The following is a 21,135-nucleotide window of genomic DNA, read 5'->3' as shown; positions in this document are numbered from 1 at the left end:
CTTCCATGTTATTCAGTTTTGTCGTCACTTTATTTGTTTTTTCACTGTTGTATAGAATAAGCTGTTTCGCGTCCTATTTGAACTCTATTTTCTCGATCTGAATCCAAAGAAAAAACATACACAACGATACATCCTATTTTCTTTACAAGAAGTATTGTTTGTGATAATTATAGACCAAATGAATATGTATGGAGCTTTGTTATTTTTTACCGTTGCCGTCATTGTATAAAAAAGACAAAACGCATTTTTATTGAAGAAGTTATAGAGTTTTGATGTCGATCGAGGGAAAAATATTGATCGCCGGTTAATAAACGAGTTGAAAATTTGATTTATGGATGTGACAAAAAATACCATGGCTTAGTAATACAACTTAATCAATACACTGAAAGTACAGTAATAACAACCTTAATTACGGCATTAATATTCAAATAAAGACACACTGATGAGATCCTCAGGACAAAATAAATGATTCCAATAGCCCTCGAGACAAGAAATTGTGTTAAGATTTTTATGCCCTGAATTGAATAGTTTCAGTTACTTTAAGCGGAAACTATAAATTTTCCATATCCTTTGACTTTTTGATTGAATCAACTTGATTTTTAAAAATTTCATATTGTTTCTGTAGAAATACAGAGTGGGTGTGCTAAATCACTTTATCTCAAAAACTAATAAGCACACAGAAGTCAGCGTTTGGTAATAAATACCTTATATTCTTCTCTATACATGTGATTTTTTTCCATTTTTTTTGTTCTGCACTCCCCTGTCTTCAAATTAATTAGATAATTAATTCACATAAAAAAATACAAATGAATGACATAAGTGATGTTTTCGAACAAACAATTCTTAACAGAATTTTTACTAGCACAAAATTTATAGTTTCTTTATTTGAACTTAATTTTTATTCAAAAAATTTTTTCTTAATTTTTTCTCATGCACACGTACGTGTGTAGTACGAGTATGTACGAGTATTTGAAAAAAATACCAACGAATTTTGTTTCAACTATTGTAGTTTAATTAAAAAGAGGTGTCTTTGGGCAGTGAATAATATTTGATGCACCTAACAGTTGTTTAAGTTATAGTAAACTTCTTTCTTCTGTACAAAACTAAAACTCGATTTTTCTTTTCAAAATTTTGAATTTTTCGAAGAAGGTATTAACAAGTTTCTTATTTATTTTTTTCTCATTACGGCAAAACTATTCAAAAAAGTATTTTGATTTTATCTCATGTAAAATTATCCGGAAAATCGATTAACGTCAAGCAAATCACCAAATTCCCAATAGTTTTTTAAATATAACTTATTTTTTACATTTATCTATTTTTGCATTTATAAACAATTTGCGAGAAAACTACTATTCGGAGAACAATAATCTTTTCTGAAAAAATAGATATTTAAAAGAGCTTTCCAAAGATGATAAGCTCCATGGCCTTATCTCTAATAGTTCGGAAGTTATTGCATGATAAATGCTCCGGGTACCGCAAATCGACAAAAATCTCGGCGAAAAATAGAACAATTATGGCGAAACTATAAGACTCAGGGCAAAACAGTTTGTTCCATCGTATGGAACAGATCAAAATCTATAAAACAAAATGAGTTTTAAAATTTTTTTCTCAAAATTTTGAATTTTGTGAAGAAAGTATTAACAATGTTTTTATTTTTTTGTTTTCCCAAGTACGGCAAATCTATTCAAAAAAGTGGAACTATTTTGATTTTGTCTTATGCAAGATAATCCGGATAATTCTCAATAGTTTTTTAATTTAATTTTTTTATATTTACCTATTTTTGGTTTTATAAGCAATTAATTCTAATCAAGTAAATGTTACTGTTGTTCATTGACAAAAATCATAATAATCACAAACTAAAATTTAAACACTAAGCGCCAATTTATAGGAATCTCCATTAAAATTTAACAGCGCAATTAATTTTAATTGAATTTTTTATAAACCGACCTTTATTGACGTCTGTTTAAGAAATACTTTTTTAATTGCGGTACTCAACGTACGCAATGTCGAAATTTTATTAGTTTTTTATTTATTAGTTGTATATTTAAGTGGTTAATATGGGCATAACTAATTGTGATTTAACACGAAGCCAAGAAAAATTTTTTGAAGAAGCCTCCACGTGGTAACGAAACGGAATTATATGCTCATAACTCGATAATTTGTTAAAAAATGTAATCAGACATAATTTTTGTATAATAAAAATTATACAAGTTGATTGAAGCTTTTCAACCACTGATTTTACATAACACGAAAGCTTAAACTGTTATTTTTTACCAAAAGGAAACAAAACAATATGCTCACAATTCGAAATTTGGGTGAAAAATGTGATTATAGAATTAAATTTTAAATAACGAAAATTGCACAAATTGTTTGAAGCTTGACAACCCGTAACTTTCTTCAAAAATTGTTTGAATATCTCCAATTTATCTACTTAATAGCAAATTCCTTCACCTGTTTGCAAATACTCCAAGAGAAACGAGGTTGTCATTTACTTGCAATTACAGGAAATTGAAGTAAGCCAAATATGTACAGTCGCGTAAAAATTTCTTTCCTTTTTGTTTACCATATGGAAGAAAGTCGACCCAAAAACCCTGTCGCATCCACGCTTCATTGCCATTCAGCCCTGGGCGAATAAAATGCAAAACGGAGAAAGACAATCCAATGCCACCAAAGTGATTAATTTTTTTGGTGCACCTCAAACCCACTTGTCCTTTATACTAAACGAATTGATTTTTCAGCAAAAATGAAGATAATACTTCCGCTAGTCGTTTGGATGTGGCTGCACACGACGGTGAGTACAATTTTTACGACGCTATAAACTCCCAGAATTATTAACGCAATTTTCGCGTTTATGCAAAAGAAATTCTTGGGATTTCACGGCAAAAAAGTCGGCTCATTACTTTGATTTAATTAAACCGACCCACGCTGAGGCATAATTCACGCGAATTTTTTCAGGTTTTTGTAGGCGTTAGCAACACCAAAACTGCTCAAACTAATGACTAAAGTATAGGTTTCACAAATTATTCTCCTAATGACTTAACGGTTGAACTGGGGCAAAGTCCCAAGGCGAGACATAATGTCACTTTCTTTGTATGTTAATCCAGCTAAAGTTGGCACGACTGAATCATGGGTGGAGACATTAATCGAAAGTCCGCTCTATATTTCAGAGAGTCACTTTTTCCCCAACACCTGTAATGCACCGGTGGCGGTATTTCCGTTTTTTCACTCATATCCGGTGTCTCCGGAGGAAGATCACGTACTTCCGCTCTTCGCTATTGTGTCTCAAAGTCATTGACGTTGGAGGAATCCTTAATAGAGAGATGAGTGATCACCAAATTCCTCGACTTGCAAATTGTTTAAACATTGAAAATAACCTTTCGTTTTTTAGGCAATTAATCACACTTGCTCACCCATTCGGAAACTGAATGCCGATTAATTCAACAATACGAAATCTGTTTGTTCAAATTTAAACACTTTTACTTCCTTTTTCGGTCACTCTTGATTTTTTGAGACAGTTATGTGCAGATCAAGGCTACACTCTGACCCAATATTTTCAGCAATGCAGTTCAGAGAACAATAACACCTACACAAGGTTGCAAAATAATCGCCGGAATTGGCAGCACTTTCTCTTCACTCAATCAAAAAGGCAATTTGAGATTATGACGACACGAAATTGCCATTTAAACGAAATTTACGACACTATCCTTCGCCAGGATAACGGAAAAATCATTTTAGTCAGCTTTTTTAACGTATTTGAATCATTTGAGTTGGAGACCGAACGATGGGTTAAGCGACGAACCCAAAATCAAATCAATTAAAATTGAATATTATCCTTCGTCGTGATAAGGAGAGAATCGGTCGAGCGAGTATTTAAATCGACTCCAGTGTCTTTTTAACGGTTATTTTCGTGTTTTATTTCTCCTCGATGATCGGTTAAGCGACGAACTCGCAGCAAGTTAGCTGGAAAAATCTTTATGACGTCTTGAATCAATGAACTTTGTTGCATTCTAATTTACATAAGTCGATAGAATAGCTTTCTGGTGTAGTTGATGCCTTATCAGCGCCATAAACGTTAATGCATTGATCAATCGGAACTGCAACGATTAACATAATACGTTGCGATTTAAGACTCAAGGCCGATCGAATGTTTCTCAAGTAAAGAAGCCACGAATCTGGCTTAGTCAGTTTCTATTCTTACCGCTTTACGCTACTTATGTAACTCGCTTTAGAAATTAACGAAACCGAATCACCGAAGCGAGGTGTTAACGTTTATTTTTAAAAGGAGATGAGTCTGATGTCACGACCGAATCCTGTTAGAAAAATTAATTGTCTATACGAAAACACGATGACTAATAGATGACCATTGTGTCGTCATTAATATTCCGACTTGTCCACTCGAAGAAAGTTACAAGTTACAAATCGTGGCGTTTCAACCACAGCAAGCGATAATTGCATCACTGCAGCTTGATTATTGGAAAAAAGAAACCATTCTTTGAACTTTCATGGGTCATTATTTCTATAATTGACCGTGATTATAACAGTCTGCAGCCTTGTAGATTAATAGATAAGTTAGAAGCATTGTATTTTGCTCTTTTGTTCGATTTTAAATTCAATCGTTCCATAAATGTTCCATTAATTCGAGAACAAGCTGCTTAAAAGTGAAAGAAATCGGTTAGTTGTTGCAAAATTCTGGACATGACTCATCGGTCGCTGCTTTGTTAAAATTGTGATCGGAATAACAATATGAAAATACTGCCTTCAGTATCATTGGTCATTTATTTAAAAAAACTGAAAGATCAGTTAAGTAAACTATTTCAGTTTTTCAGGAAAACAGCATATGAGATTTACATCTAAACATTCTAAACACGTTTAGTTATTTTAATCGATTTTATTTAAAACAAGAAATGTTCGCTTTGTAGACAATGTAGCTATGGTGGAAATTAGAAGCTAGTTCTAGTTTATTTTTATTAAATTCGATTCAAAAAAACCTAGATAACCCAAATTGTAAAAATTAATGAAGAATTCTTGAAAATTAATAGTTTTCTGAGATTTTTTCACGAAATAATTGAGTCGCTATTAATAAAATAGATTTTATAAAGCTTTTAGAAAACAATGTTCCTGAAAAAATAATCTAATTTAGAAAGAAATCCACATTAAAAAATAATAATAAGTCGGAATTATCAAATGTAAGCGAAACCTGAAAGCTCATTTAAGGAAGCTATGTTTCAGTTTTTTAGGAAAGCAGCAGACGATATTTGAATTTAAACACGTTATTTATGTTTTATTTATAACTTAAAAAAATTACATTTTGTAAATAATTATGACTTTTATTTTATATAAATTAAATATTTTACAAGTTTAAGAAGCGTTTGGACAACGATGTTGCTGAAAAAAATAATCGAAATTAGAACAAAATCCATTCTGAAAATTAATGTAAGCATAAAAATAAAATCTTGAATGTATTAAAAATAAAGCCGAGTTTCAAGAACCTGAAAGTTTATTTAAAGAAGCTATTTCAGTTTTTCAGAAAAAGCAGTAAACGACATTTACATCCATACACGTTTATTCATTTTATTCGATCTTATTTAGAACTTGTAAAAACTGACACTTGTTAAATAATTTAGACTTTAAAAAGCCATAGAGGAAAGTAGAAGTTGATTCCATTTTAATGTAATTATTTAGTCCGGATTTTCCTGGGTCTTATTTTTATGAAGTTCATTTAGTTCAATCAAATATCATTTCTTGCGAGTTGTTTATTTTTGAATTCAAATCTAATTTAGAACAAAACCCACATTGAAACGTAATAATAAGTCGGGATGAAAATAAAATCCTTATCGAATGTAATCGAAACCAGGAAGCTCATTTAAAGCTATGTTTCAGTTTTTCAGAAAAGCTGCAGACGACACGTTTATCTATTTTAGTCGATTCTACTTACAACTTTAAAAAATTGGTATTTTGTAAATAATTTGGACTTTTAATCTTTCAAAGCATATAGGAAATATCACAAGCTGACTCCAATTTATATTTTAATGTAAGGATTTGTCTGGCTCTTATTTTATATAAACTAAAATATTTTACAAGTTTGAGAAACGTTTGGACAAGGATGCTACTGAAAATATGATCAAATTTAGAACAAAGTCCATCTTACAAAGTAGTAAAATGAAAATAAAACCTTGATTGAATGTACTAAAATCAAGTTGAGTTAAAAAACCTGAAAGCTTATTTAACGCAGCCATTTTAGTTTTTCAAGAAAGCAGCAAAGGACATTTATGCTTATACACGTTTATTCATTTTATTCGATCTTATTTAGAAATTTAAAAAATTGTCACTGTTTAAATATGTAATTTGGACTTAAAAACCCATAGAGGAAAATAGATGCTGATCCCGTTTTAATTTATGTGGCTCTTATTTTTATGAAATTTTTGAGAATTGTAATTCAAATGATACCAAGTGTGAAAATTATTATTTTGTAAATTAAATACTTTACAACTTCGAGAAGCTTTTATAGAATGATGTCCCTAAAAAAATATTTAATTTAGGACAAATTTCACATTGCAAAATAAAAATCCTAATTGAATATAATAAAATGAAGTCGAGTTTGTGAAACCTGAAAGCTTATTTAAGGAGGCTATTTCAGTTTTTCAGGATTTGCATGTAAACGAGTTTATTTATTTTAATCAGTCTTATTTAAAACTCTACAAATTGACATTTTTATATCACATTGATAACTTTAGACTTTAAAGGCCATGTAGGAAATTAGAAGCTGATTCCTATTTATATTTTAATCAATATTTAATCCGGATTCGTCCGGTACTTATGTTATTACGTTTTTTATTCAGATTTTATTTCTTATAAGTTGTTTATTTTTGTGTTCAAATGTGCAAAGTATAAAAATAAATCATTATTATCTGTTAATTGGAAACACAAGTGTAATAAAATAGATACATATTCTATAAGTTCGAGGAAACAAATGTTTCTGAAAAAAAAATTCAATTTAGAACAAAGTCTACATTACACAGAAATGATAAGTAAGCATGAAAATAAAAAAGCATGAGTCGATTTTACTAAACCTTAAAGCTCATTTAAAGAAACGGTTTCAGTTTTTCAGGAAAGCATCAGGCGACGTTTACATATAAACACGTTTAGTTACGTTAATCGGTCTCATTTAGAACAAAAAATTGTTATTTGACATAGAAGCTGAGTCCAATTCGGTAACTGCGCTGTTTATTTCAGTGCTGAAATGACGCAACGCGTTAAAATCTCGGTAAAAATCAATGGTTTTCTGTTAGTTTCAACCATTCACAAATTTGTGTAATTTATGCGGAGTTTGGTTACAGCTAACGGTTCGTTTGAGAATTTTTTCCAATTCAGTGCCTCCTTCCACTCGAACTTTTTCCCGATTTCGCCTTGTGTGAAATAATAGCATTAAAACGCAAATAACAGCTCAGAATCCTTCGCGTCGAATCAATACATTTATAATTCATCTAACGGTCCGGCATAACCCGAAGTCAACGTTCTTCTCATTTGCTAAAAATCCAGCAACAAAGTGGCCACTTTTCCATTTTCCCAACACAATTTGTGATAACCACTTCCCGTTACGCTCTTCTTCATTTTGTGGCACTTTTGTTTTTCGAACCGTTAGTACCGTGAGAGCACATGTTTATTTATTCCGATTTTTAACGGTACTGAAATGTAAATAAAGCAGTTTTTGGCACAAGTGTTGGAATGCTGCTCTTTCAAGGTGGCAGCGATTAGCATGTAGATTTTTACGCTAGGAGATATATTGAGGATAATTGATGGAGTGCGAGATTTATTCGTCATAAGAAATGCGGCGTTCGCATTATGCGAGGCTGAAAGCTGCAATTACAAAGTCGAAATGTTATCGCGGCCGGAGCATAAATTTATCTATGAAAACATAATTGTTGGCTTGAGTTAAATGCATAAAATTCGAGTGACATTTCAATAGGACTAAACGGAATACATAATGGAGATTTTATCGACCAGCTACTGGAAGTATCTCTTTTGTTACTCCTCTAATTTATTACTTTTGCAAACTTTTCCAAGTTCAAGGATAACGCAGCTCGAAATCCTTTTTTCGTTGGTAACGATATTGAAGTGTATAGACGCGGAACATGGAAACACGTGTTACGAGACGGTTTTATCTGAAAGTGAGATCAAAACGTGATGGTTTCGTCAGAGGCAAAAAGGATGAGACATTTGTAACAGTAAAATATGAAGAATGTCACAGAGCAGAAAGTTTGTTGACCGATCGTAAGGTGGCAAAAAGCCGTTTGCATAAGTTTACGACTGAATAAATAGAAATTTTATACAAAGCACACATCCGCTCGGAGGGAAAATAATTCTTTTGAGAAAAAAAATTACCAAAGATGAAGCTAAACTGTGATTAGAATAAATATGCTCATATTTATTTAAAAAGCTTGTTGTTATTCACAAAACGTTCCTTTCAATTTTTGTTTATTCAATTGAGGTTTTAGTTAAATCTTAATTTATTTGGTTCTCCTTCAAGGTAATTTAATATTAAAGACTTATCTATTTCTTGTCTATAACTGACCCACATTCCTCTCTATTTTTACTATCTAAACACTCACGCTTGTCTTGTACTAAGACAAGTTCTACAAGTTGGATTAAGCCAACATCCAAATAAAATCCGGCCCCACAATAATGAAAATAAGAGCTTGTTATTTTGTGACGCTGACAAATCCGGATTAAAACTAGATTAAAACATAAATTATAAATTAAAACGATTAAAGTAAGTTGATATTTCTGTTACTTATTCAGGGATGTAAGTAAATGGGGTTTTGAAAAACGCTTAATCGACTTTTCAGCATTTTGCAATAAAGTAATAATTGCGAAACTAAACTACTTATTAAATCTAATTAATGAAAATAAAATCCAGGTTGATAAGATTGTACAAATCCGGCTTAAATCTCGATTAAAATATAAATTGGAAACAGCTTCCATTTCCTATATGGTTTTAAATCTCTTAAAATCCACACTATTAAATGCTTAAAATAAATAAAGCAACCGAGGTATTTTGATTACTTTCTTCAGACGTTTAAACACCGTTTTTAATAAAACTAAAATTGCACTTTTAATTGATTTTTCATGTTTTGGCAACGAGATAATTAAATTTGACATTAAAATAATTAAAATATTTTGCAAGCTTAAGCTTTTACAAAATGTTTTTATACTGAAAAAATGAGAATACAATAATGAAACGAACCACATTTTATACGTTAAGCTCCTTATTTCCTCCTTATTTTAAGTAATGAAAATGAAAATATGTATAACTTGGTGTGGGAAACCTCTACAAATCCGGACTAAATCTAGATTAAATGTAAATTGGAATTAGTTTCTAAGTTCCTATTACTTTTAAAATTGATAAAATTAAGTTGCTAGATGTATAAAAAAGAACTAATTTATTTTGATTAGATTTTTATTCAAGGCATATAAATATCGCTTTGGTGCATTCTTCATAAAGCTAAAATTGCTCTTTTAATTGACCTTTCAGTGCGTTGCGATGAGATAATCAAAGCCCTGACATTAAGGCAAACATTTAAGAGCCTCTTGGAGCTTTTCTAAAAGCAAAAATTAAAGAGAAAAATTTATATTTAACGTAAGAAAGTTAAAGTTAAAATTAAAGTTAATTACAAAAAGTTGCTAATTTTAGAGATCGTATAATTAATATCTTTTTTAATGAAACTAAATTTGCTCATTTAATTGTCTTTTCATGTTTTTGCAACGAGATAATCAAATCTCTGAAATAAAATAAACATTTCGTGAGCTTCTTTAAAACTTCTACAAAATATCCTCGCAATCCTTACTGAAAAAATGAAAACACAATTAAAAGAACCATATTTTATACATTAAGCTCCTCATTTTTGTGATTGTTTCCCATTTGCTAAGTAATAAAAATAAAAATGTATCTTACTAAGGGAAACCTCGACAAAACCGGAGAAAATCAAAATTAAATATCATGAGATCGAAAATGTTCTGAAATAGAGCAAGCCTTGAAAGTGAAGTGTAACTGTAGCCACATCATAAGACATGTAAAAGCAACATAAGACAACATAATTTCAAATGTGCGGCCGTAAATAAACTGCTAAAATTTGGCGAAAGTTCCGCAGTCACAGCTTGCTCTAATTCAGATCATTTTCGATCTCATGTTATAAGCTGGAATTGGCGTCTAATTTCCTATTAGTTTAAAAACTAAATCTCTTAAAAGTGATGAAATTAAGTTGCTGGAAGTATAAAAAGCAACTAAGTTATTTTGATTAGGTTTTTGTTCAGGGCATATAAATATCGCTTTGGTGCATTCTTAATAAAGTTAAAATTGTCCTTTTAATGGCCCTTTATTCAGTGCGTTGCGATGAGATAATCAAAGTCCTAACATTAAGACAAACATTTAACATCTTTTCTTAAGCCAACAATTAAGGATAATAAAAATTTATATCCATCGTAAAAAGTTGAATTTGCCTCAATTGCAAAATTTTAATTAGTTTTAGAGATCGTAATAAAATATTGTTTTTGAAAAAACTAAAATTGCTTCCTTGAATGTCTTTTCATGTTTTTGCAACAAGATAATAAAGTCCCTGAAATAAAATAGGTATTTCTTGAGCTTTTTGAAGCTTTTACAAAATATCCTTACGATCCTTTCTGAAAAAAAATATAGTTAAAAGAACCATATTTTATACATTAAGGACCAGTTTATAGAAACGTCATTAATTTAGTTTGTAACTAAATGCGTGATTAACTGATCACGTGACCAAATGGAATCAATTTGATTGGTCTATTCGCGTTGTTAACTTTTAACAACGAATTAAGTTTTAACAAAATATTAATTTAATTCGCCATTAAATGTGTGATTAACGGATCACGTGGCGAAATTGAGCCAATTTGATTGGTCTATTCGCGTTGTTAACTTTTAACAACGAATTAAAATTTGATGAAGCTAAAAGTATAAAAAGCAGTTAAGTTATTCTGATTAGGCTTTTATTCAAGGTATGTAAATATCGCTTTGGTGCATTCTTGATAAAGCTCAAATTGCTCTTTTAATTGACCTTTCAGTCCTTTGCGATGAGATAATCAGAACCCTGACATTAAGACAAACATTTAACGGCGTCTTGGAGCTTTTCTAAAAGCAAAAATTAAAGATAATTAAAATTTATATCCAACGTAAGGAAGTTAAATTTGTTTCCATTACAAAATGTTGCTAATTTTAGAGATCGTAATTACGAAAATGAATGAACGATCATGCTTGAAAGTTTCCTTTCAATTCACTCCACTTGCGGCGAGTGTTAGTAAAAGCAGTTGCCTTTTATTAAATCTCCACAACAATACTAATAATGGCTTACTTTCATGCGATCGGCCGATCTGAAAAAATCAAAAACAAGTACAGTTACGGCAAAGAAATTCAAATTCTATCTGCAATCTTTATAGCCTTGTCCCGTTATAATCCTTATTAATTGATTGGTCATAACCGCTCGTGCCGATTCATTCACTAATATGCAAACAGGTGGTCTTTTTGTTCAAACACCGATGAATGAAGTTTTCTCTTTGTGTTGGTCCAGAAAACGCTAGATTTTTCCTCGATTCGTAATAACGGCATTGCTAGTTTCGCACGTTTACTACAAATTGTGGTTGCTTGAACTACGCCATCGCAAGAGTCATCGACCATCCACACATGAAGGCAAAAAGAAGATCCATTTACAACATATTTGAACGCATTGTTATTGGTTCCGGTTTCGTGCTGTGCGCCTTCAACTGCTTCATTATTTTCATTTAACGTTTATTTTCGAAAAAATACGACTATTGTTCTTATTAAAAGCCTGGGAACATGCATATTTATCCAGTAGTTTATTAATAATATTTTATGTTGGCGTTTACGGGTCGTTACTCGAAGTGACTCCTTACCAGCCTAGGGCGAAAAGCATTGGTTTGTGACGACGCTGGAAACAGATCGACTTCTATTTACATACCGTGCAACTTCATTAACTTTGACTGATGCCAAAATAGTTACTTTCTCGATTGTTAGATTGAAAAAACCGCTTTTGCCAATCAGGAATTTTTATCTAATCTACATGCCCCCTAATTTCACACTGTTTGAGTTTCTGGTATGACGCGAGGCTCGGTTTAACACACGGTTTTATTATTTCGAAAAAATTTACATCTATTAAGCACATGATTTATTTGTTTTCCTAACGTTATTATAACGGAATTCGCTGGCTTTGTTGCTTTATGACGTGCAAAAACTCATAATTATTTTTATAATTTCAAATTTCAGATACAATGGCTCAAACTTAAAAAGCGAGGCAATTAGATGTGTAACTGTTAAGTCTGGCTCCGGGCTTTTCCGGAGTCATATGTGAATGGAATTTATGAGGCTATTCTCGGAAGTATTTCAAACACTCACAGACATTTCTCAGCGAGATTTGATAAATATTTCAGAAAAAATGTGTTTGAATTGAAGTTTATAATTTAATCAGCAGATGAAAGAAATACTATTTTTGTTGACTATTTGCTAATGACAATACTAATGAATGACTTGGTCAAAAAAGTATGAATTTATGGACGTCATATTTCACTCTTTTTCATGAACGTAAATATTTTCGCGATTTTGACGTTTAAAAAATTAATACATTTATTATGGAGCTTCTAATTCTTTTCAATTCATCACCTGCTTCTTTCAACAGTCAAATTAAATTTAAATATAAAAATTTAAATTAAAAAAATTACGTCTCACAAATTACACTTCATCACATTATTGCCTAATTTTCATTGTTTTTCTTGCATTACACTGTAAATTTTTTAATGACAGCAGAAAGTTAAAATTAAACTACTTATGGTGTGATAAAAAAGACGGAATTGGTTTTGATTTAGTAATAATTTTAAATTTTCAATAAAAGAGTTTACGGTTAACAAAAAAATGTTGTGATCCATTCGTTTATTACCTTATTTTTAAGAAGTTTACAAAAGGTTGTAAAAAGCAGGAATTAGGTATTAATAAAATTAATAATTTAAGCTATATTTTTTATTAATCCCTGCAATAGGAAAAATAAAAACATAATTTTTATCCCAATAAATTTCATTATAAAAAAAATTAAATACGTTTTGTAACAATCTTAAAATTCTGTACTGTACAAAAAAAAGATATGAAGAAGTTATTAACTAATTGTGGAACCTATAGACTGCTATAAATTAGTTTATTTTTCTGTAACCAAAGACCTAGAAAATATACTAACTGTATGGAAATACGTACTGAGTACTAAAATTAGGCAACTCTGCATTACCAGAATGTTCTCATTTGATTTTATTTTCTGTAAATTTTTGTATCCCAAATTTTTTTGTATAGTTTATCTTAGCTTGTCACTAACAAATTTTACCACAATACCTGTAGTTCTTTTTGCAAAAATTCACACTTTATTCACAAGTTCATAGGTTCAGTAAGTGACAGGCCTACTGTTTTCAGTTTTGTTATGTCATTTATTAAAACTTCAAAGTGAGAAAAGAAATAATAAAATAATGCTTTTAAAAGGGAGTGCAATCTTAAAAAATAATTAAATTAGAATAAAAACTGAGAATTGAGTTGAGAAAAACTAAAAAGCTGAAAATCAAAAAACTAAAAAATACTGAGATTGAAAATTTAAAGAACCAAGTGACTGAAAAACTGAGAAACTGAAAAAACTATAGAAACGGAAGAGCAAATCATACGTAAATTTGAAATATCATTACGCTTTATAATAAAAAAAACAATCTAAAAGACTTAAAACTAAAGAACTTAGAAACTAAAATACAAAAAAACTAAAAAACATTGAGATTGTAATTCTGAAGAATTTAGTGACTGAAAAAGTGAAAAATTAAAAACTTATAGAACTGCAAAGTAAGAACATTAATAATTCAAAAAATTGGAATTGTACGAAATTGAAACCACGAACAACTGAAACATTTAAGAATTGAATACGAAAAACATATAGAAAAACTAAGAAATTGAAAAGCTAAAGTACGTAGAAACTTAAATACTGTGTGACTAAAACACAAAGAAATTATAAGGTTAAGGAACTGCTGGAAGCTTAATAAGAAACAAAAAATTTCTTGATGTAAAATAAAAAAAGTATCAAATTGAAAAATCAAAAGTATTGTTTTTCGAACTAAATAATACTAATAAAAATATTGAAAAAATTACCTATTTTAAATTAGGAAAGTTACACAACTTTAGGATGATTAAAATACTTTTAGGGTTCAACAAATCAGTTTAATGGGAATTGTGACAAATATTTACATTTTTAACAAAACAGATTTATTTCGTGTCTAAAGAAAAGTCTCTATAAATGATGGGTTAAGGGCTTTATTTATTAATGAACAATTAATAATTTGAACTATTAAGGGCACTCATTCACTACTGTTCGTTCGAGCTTTAAAGAGTATCGATTTTTATTAAGAGCTTTCATTAAAAAATTAGTTTATTAAATATCTATTTTGTCGTTTCAAACTTGTAACACCCGATTTTTTCTAGCCTTACTCATCAATTTCCATAATCGCCTTACAACAGAGAAACTCAATTTGAGCGATATATTCATCATTGTTGTTCTCCTGGTATTGCTTCAATTTTTCACAGCCCACGTCTCGTGCCACATTTACAGAAGTTAATATTCCTATTCATAAACGAGAGATTACTCATTCTGAAGGCAAAAGAAAGTGAATTTTTTGAATTTAATAAGGTTAAATGCAAGATTACAAGAACCGAACAAAAAAAATCTTTATTATTTAACTCAAGAATAACAATTAATTTGCAACGTAACGAATATGAAAGCCGGTGAATTTCTCCTTGTAATTGAACCGAGAGTGTTTGGTCAAAAATACTTTCAATATTATCTGATTCGAGTTCTAGTTGACTAAGTTTAAAAACTGGTTAACTCGAGATCTGGACTTTTCAATCCGATTCCAAAAAACAGGAAAGAGGTAACTACAAATTAAAACCACTTGGAGTAATAACTGTTTGGACAGAAGTTGTAATTTCGTTGTAAACCAGCGATTGGCATGAGCATGATCTTAAACGATGCTCGCGATATTATCTCCTCGCAATCGCCTTTTTGTTCGCTTCAAGTTTCATTACTTGATTCTAATTTAATAGACTTGATAAGACATGTTGGGAGTTTTCGCTCGACTTATTGCACTTTAAGTGGTTGTAGATAAAGGTGAATTCAATTAGGTATGATTGTGGCACATTTTTGAGTCACGCATGCGCTTCAATTAAGTCAAGTTTTTTGAGCGCTGCTCCCATAATAATCAGCGAATCCGGGCTTTTTCTCGGCTTTAATCTCGGGTAAACATGTCTTCTTCTGCAGTTAAGTGAAGAGTGAGTTAATTGCATTGTGGCCAACCATGCGTTGCAAGAATTTGAGCGAATCTGTCTCTATTTTCACTTTCAGTGTTCCTAGAATCGATCGCCACCTACTTGCACCGTTTTGGGAGATGCACAGTTATGAAACAAAAACGAGAGTTGGTGACGAAAATTCGGCAATTAAAGCCCACAATCGGTGGCCTTTGGAGTCATACAGGGCGTTCACGGGCCCACCTACGACTACTGAAGATGCACGAGTGGGCTGCAAAAATTCCCCTGCAAATGCTGACCCGTAACGGGACCGTTTCGACTATTTTTTTGCCGCAAATGTCAGGGCCCGGACACCGTATGTTGCTAATGATGATGATAAAAATTGCACTGTCGTTAAGTTAATGTAGTGCAACTATCCCGTAATTGTTTTTGAAAATCGACTTCCTGGTATAATCTCTGCATTATGTAATGCCGGAGCAGCTTCTATTACCATTTAAAACAAGATGTTGCTTTTTCTGATGATAACTTGTATTAAAATTGAAACAGGAAAATTCTATCAGCATATGTCGATGATAGCAGGATTGCACGCTGTTACTTCCTGCTTACAATTGACATTGTCACAGAGGAAAAATTGATTTCTGGGAAGTGTTAATTTATTACTGACGTAACTGAGACCTTTAAGGAGTCGGATGGGCGTGGCGCGGCCTGACAGAGAGAAATTGGTGCTTAAATTGTAAAATAGAGGAGTTAAACAGTGGTTTGAAAGTTATTTATAAGCAGGTTTAGAAACTAAACTGAAATTAAATCAGTCCTAAAAATAATAAACGCAAAATCAAAAGTATGAATTCTCTCTTCTAGCAGCCATGGAAAATATTTTAAAAACTTAACTTTGATTCCAGACTTTCAATTTTTTACACTTCAGAAAAATTCCATTCATTCCTAAGATTTGTTTTTTAGTAAAGCATCTGATAACAAATGTTAGGTGTAATTTATCAGAAGACTACTAAACTTATCAGTTTCAAATTGAAAAGTCTTACTTTTTTCTTCTTTTTTTGAATCGGAATTCGTATTTTTACAGTTTTTGCTCATAGTTGGGATTTCAAAATTTAATTTTAGAAATCCAACTTCTGTATGTAAAAAATTAATTTTTAATTTCTAACTAGCAAGTAATTCTAATAAAATGATTTCCTTACGACTCCTCACTTAAAAAGGAATCAAGTGGCTGTAGAATGTCTGAAGTCGTCTTATCATAGTTGAAAACGATGATTTTCTGACTTGTTTAAAATAAGTTGATTATTAAAAACTCCTCGGTTATAAACGCAATTGGTCATTTTTTACATGATTCTTATTCGCATAGACCGCTTTATGTTATCAAAAAAACACACTTTTTAGACTGGTTCCGCTCCCTATTTTTTATTGAATAATTTTTGGCCTGGTTTTCTTCAAAACGTTGATTTTTAGTAATTTCTTGTTTAAACTAGCCTGTGAATAGCTAAAAAAAGCCAAATCGCTTTAGAATGACTTCATTCGTCTTGTTTTAGCTGAAACCGATCATCTTTTTGCTATGGTACTGTTGAAATAAGTTGATTTTCCATTTCCTTGCTTATAAAAAACTGTAAATGGCTTAGTCGCCTTGTTTTGGTTGAAAACGATGATTTTTCTAGTACCTCTAAAAAAACACCTAAATTTTTTATTAGGTATTTTTCGCTTATTATAAACGAGCCAAATTGCAGAGGTATGGTTCACGTCGCTTTATGAGTAATTTGGATTGGTTTTGTTAGAAGCGTGAACTTTTAATTATTATAACTAGCCTGTGAATAAGTCAGAATGGATAAAAAACTCAAGTCGCCTTTTTTGGCGGAAAATGACAATGTTTTTACCAAGTTTTGTGGAAATGATTGATTTATGATGAATCACTGTTTATTAACGAACCTGGAAATGGCTTAAGTCGCTTTATTTCTAAATATCTTGATTTTTTATGATTACTTGCTTGTGAAATTGCGTTTATACGTCTTAGAACGCTTCATTTTGGCTAAAAATCAGAATTTTTGAACTAATTCCGTTGTGATATCTATATTTTCAATGATGCGAGACTTTAGTCAACTATTCTTGGACTGGTTTTGTTAAAAACGTTGATTTTCAATGGTTCCTTGCTTATAATTAACCTGTGAATATCTAAAAAAAGAGTCAAATCCGTTATTGAAGTGTTATCACTTCCTCGAGTACCTAATTATGATGTAGATTAATCCAATTATAAGGACAGGATAAATAAAATAAAATATTTTAATCGACTAGTTTCGTTTCTCTATTGAATATCATCAAGATAGCTTTAAAAAAAATAAAAAAATGTTTTTTTAGAAAACTTTTTTTATTATTTTTTATCTTTTGGTTTTTGGTCTTTACTTATTCTAATCGTCATTTTCTTCGCTGCATTTTGTAAAACCATTATTTTCCTAATTTATGCAAACTTGTTTAGTGGTAGGTATGTGGTAGAAAACAGCATTTAACAGCACATTCTAACCTCTGTTCTGTGTCTATCGTCCAAGATAAATGAATTTAAAAAAATTAGCGACATTTGTTTGTGACGAACCGTAATGAAAATGATCAGATATTAATATATTCCCATAACTATAACTGAGTACACACATACCGTGACATCATAATGCTCAACATACCGTGTATGTTTATGTTGGTACAAATGTACAAATTGAAATTCCTTTATTAATCTAACCTTAAGCCTTAACACCCCATTTAGCCCCCTTAGGAGGTAATTAACTACATAGGGTTGCAGATTACGTAAGTATGTGAAATTTCAGTTCATTCGGGCAACAGGAACCCTTTCAAGTTTCGCTCGGAAAATATGAAACCGACAGACAACAAAGCACGTTAAAAGCTTTTAATAATAAAAACGATAAAATTTTATTGCTGATTTCGTTGAGATAAGTTGTTTTTCGATAATTCCTAATTTAGATATAAAAATGGAAAATGATGAGTTTTTAGTAGCTTTTAGAAAATACCTTAATTTTCAACGATTCGTCGTTTATAAATGAGCCAAATAGCCTCAGTATGATTCAAATTGCTTTATGAGTATTCTGGTTAAGATACGTCGATTTTTAATGATTCCGTGCTTTTTTGAACAATTATTAGACTGGTTTCGTTAAAATATGCAGTTTTGATGACTCCTTGCTTATAAATAGCTTGTGAGCGGTTCAAAAAAGGAGCCAAATCGCTTTTGAATGGCTCATTTTGCGCTGTTTTAGCCGAAAGCCATAATTTTTTTAGTAGTGTAATTGAAATAAGTTAATTTAAATACTAGTAACGGCTTGAAATACCTTGATTTTCCACAATTGCTCAATAAGGAACCAAACAGTGGAATATTTGGTCAGAAAAACGATTATTTTTGAAATTTTCTTTGCAATAGGTTCTAAATTTAATTAGTATCTAATTTACAATTTTTGTTTAGATACATTTAACTCTGATTTTTAAAATTACGGATTTGAACTTACGAACTTGCAGATTAAAAAGACTGTTGACTTCGGAGTTTAAAATTTTCTAGCGTGATACGAAATTCTAAATTTCACTTTTTTGTAATTTTTTTAAATTAGAATTACTATTTTCAATCTTCTAACTTATACAAGAGTGAAGCTTCATTTCCGACTTCATACTTTTAAATTTAATTATTCTTGTAGACATAAATATTGAAATTCTGCAGACTTGCAACGCAATTCGAAGTCAATTGCCCAGAAACGCAATTCTTAATATCTCTTGCATTTGAGTTCCCTGAAACCATTAATCCTCCTCTGATTAAGATAAATCCACAATAATTCAGCTTTATCTCAGGAAACGAGCATCTTCCTCCGATCATCATTCTAGGTAGCACTAATTCATTCCACGCTTAATGTCTACGAACTTACGCAATCAAGCCGTTCTCGTGAAAATTGAATTCATTTAATTTCAGCACAGGCGTAACGGTCACGTAAAAAACTCCTCCGCATCGTAATTAAAACGCCAAAGAATTCGAACGGTTCCTCACACACTTCCTGAATTTTTCCCGCTCCATATGTGCGCAAACTTCCCGATTTTTCCGCTTTAATTAACGCCATATGTGTCCCATGCCAAGTCGGGCCCATTGTGCGTCTCTCTGGGAGCTTGATAGGGTGATGGTTTGCCTTGTTCCTTGACAATTAGCGTTCCCGGAGTGATGTAGCTGTCTTTGATCCTCGCCAAAGGATTGTGAAAGGATCGTTACGTCACATGGGTTGCCGCCCAGGACGCGTAGGATGAGATGTCCTTCGTTTCTACCATGCCCATATTAGGGACCAGCGCCAGAACTGGTCGCATACGTCACATCGCATAATTACACTGGAAGCCACCCTCTCGTCGTAAATTCCTCCGTAACAAGCGTCGAGTTTGTAATTTTCTCGATTCATTTTACGCCCATCTAAGCCGTGTCTCGTTATTGCATGTATTTTGGGATTTTTTCGCCGCTTTAACGATGCGTTAACGATTTTTTTACAAGCACGTCAAACTCGGCTGATTCGAGCTATGTAGGTATCAGTGTGCTGATGGGACAAAGCACTGAAAATTATTAAGACATTTAAAATGCGTAACGAGCACCGACACAGAACTTGTTATTTCAAGCTTTGGATTATTAAAAACTCATTTGCGGCCGGGATCACTAGCGGGAAAATTAATAATCAAGCTGAAAATTGGAAATTGCGTTACGCTCCATTGAGTTGGTGAAGAGGCCGTTCACATTTTATAACTTTGTGCAAAAGCGTGAATCAGGTAAACAAGCCAGGTCTTAAACGCAACCTTTAACTGGAAATTACAACTTTTTAAATTTTGACTGTTGAAATTTGAAAGCTTGATCAAATTGTAATTGTACTTTTGCATTTTTAAGTATTTGTCTGGGCATGTGAGTCACAGAAATTAATAAATTAATTTTTAGATTTCAGAATAATTAAATAAATTTCCAACTAAGAAGCTATTTAAATTTTTGATTGAAATTCATTAGTATTCAATTACAAAAACTTCTTCAAAACTCGTCCATTTGTGACCTAAAGCAGAACTGTTTTACACTTCATTTTGTCCATTTTTTTTTGGTCTGGCTATGAAACAGCATAAAACAGTTTTTAAGTAAACATTCTTCAAGTTATTGGCATGTTTGCTTTATGATGAAATTCTTTTAATTTTTATAATAGTAATTGTTGCAAAAGTTGAGTAATGCAAAAGGTTTTATGTAATTAACATTTTAATACTGAAGATTTAAAAGTTCGAATAATCTATAGCTCCGTTTGTGGTAATTGGTAATAATTCTTCGACAGTAGAAAAAGGTTCACAATGGAGACATGAGTCGACAACTGCTTTATCTTGTAATTGATATAATATAATATAAAATAATACCGACATAATATATTTTTTCTATTAATTGATTATCAAGTACCACAAAGCCTATCAATATTTGTTTAAAATTTTCAATGTTAATTACTCAAAATCTATTTTATTATAAATTATTTTATTTTAACAACCGCTCTTATATAATAATTCAAAGAATTTAATAGAAAACATGCCAATAATTTAAATATTTTTTACTACCAAACAGCCATACCTTAAAATTTTTGAATAATATACAAGGTGTGTTAAAATGATTTTCATCTAGTAGGCTATGAAGTTCGTTCTCATCTAAAATAAGAAATTTTGCTTTATAGAATAATGTTAATGATAAGTATTCAGGCATCAAATATAGCCATTCTTCGTTTATGAAGTCTCTAATTTGGAAA

The 21,135-nt window shown here is 31.2% G+C and overlaps 1 protein-coding gene across 3 annotated transcripts in view; it reads left to right on the top strand.

Annotated features, from left to right (window-relative positions):
- The window catches only part of dpy (dumpy), a 119,976-nt gene that overhangs the window by 10,409 nt on the left and 88,432 nt on the right, over positions 1-21,135 (top strand). For all 3 annotated transcript variants that reach the window (XM_064354769.1, XM_064354768.1, XM_064354767.1), the window contains exon 2: positions 2,739-2,791. In XM_064354769.1, the coding sequence (XP_064210839.1) occupies positions 2,739-2,791 (53 nt within the window). The remainder of the gene's footprint in view (positions 1-2,738; positions 2,792-21,135) is intronic.

Source organism: Tribolium castaneum, chromosome 2, assembly GCF_031307605.1.
Source record: "Tribolium castaneum strain GA2 chromosome 2, icTriCast1.1, whole genome shotgun sequence".
Taxonomy (NCBI): Eukaryota; Metazoa; Arthropoda; class Insecta; order Coleoptera; family Tenebrionidae; genus Tribolium; species Tribolium castaneum.
This window is presented reverse-complemented; position numbering and strand designations above follow the sequence as displayed.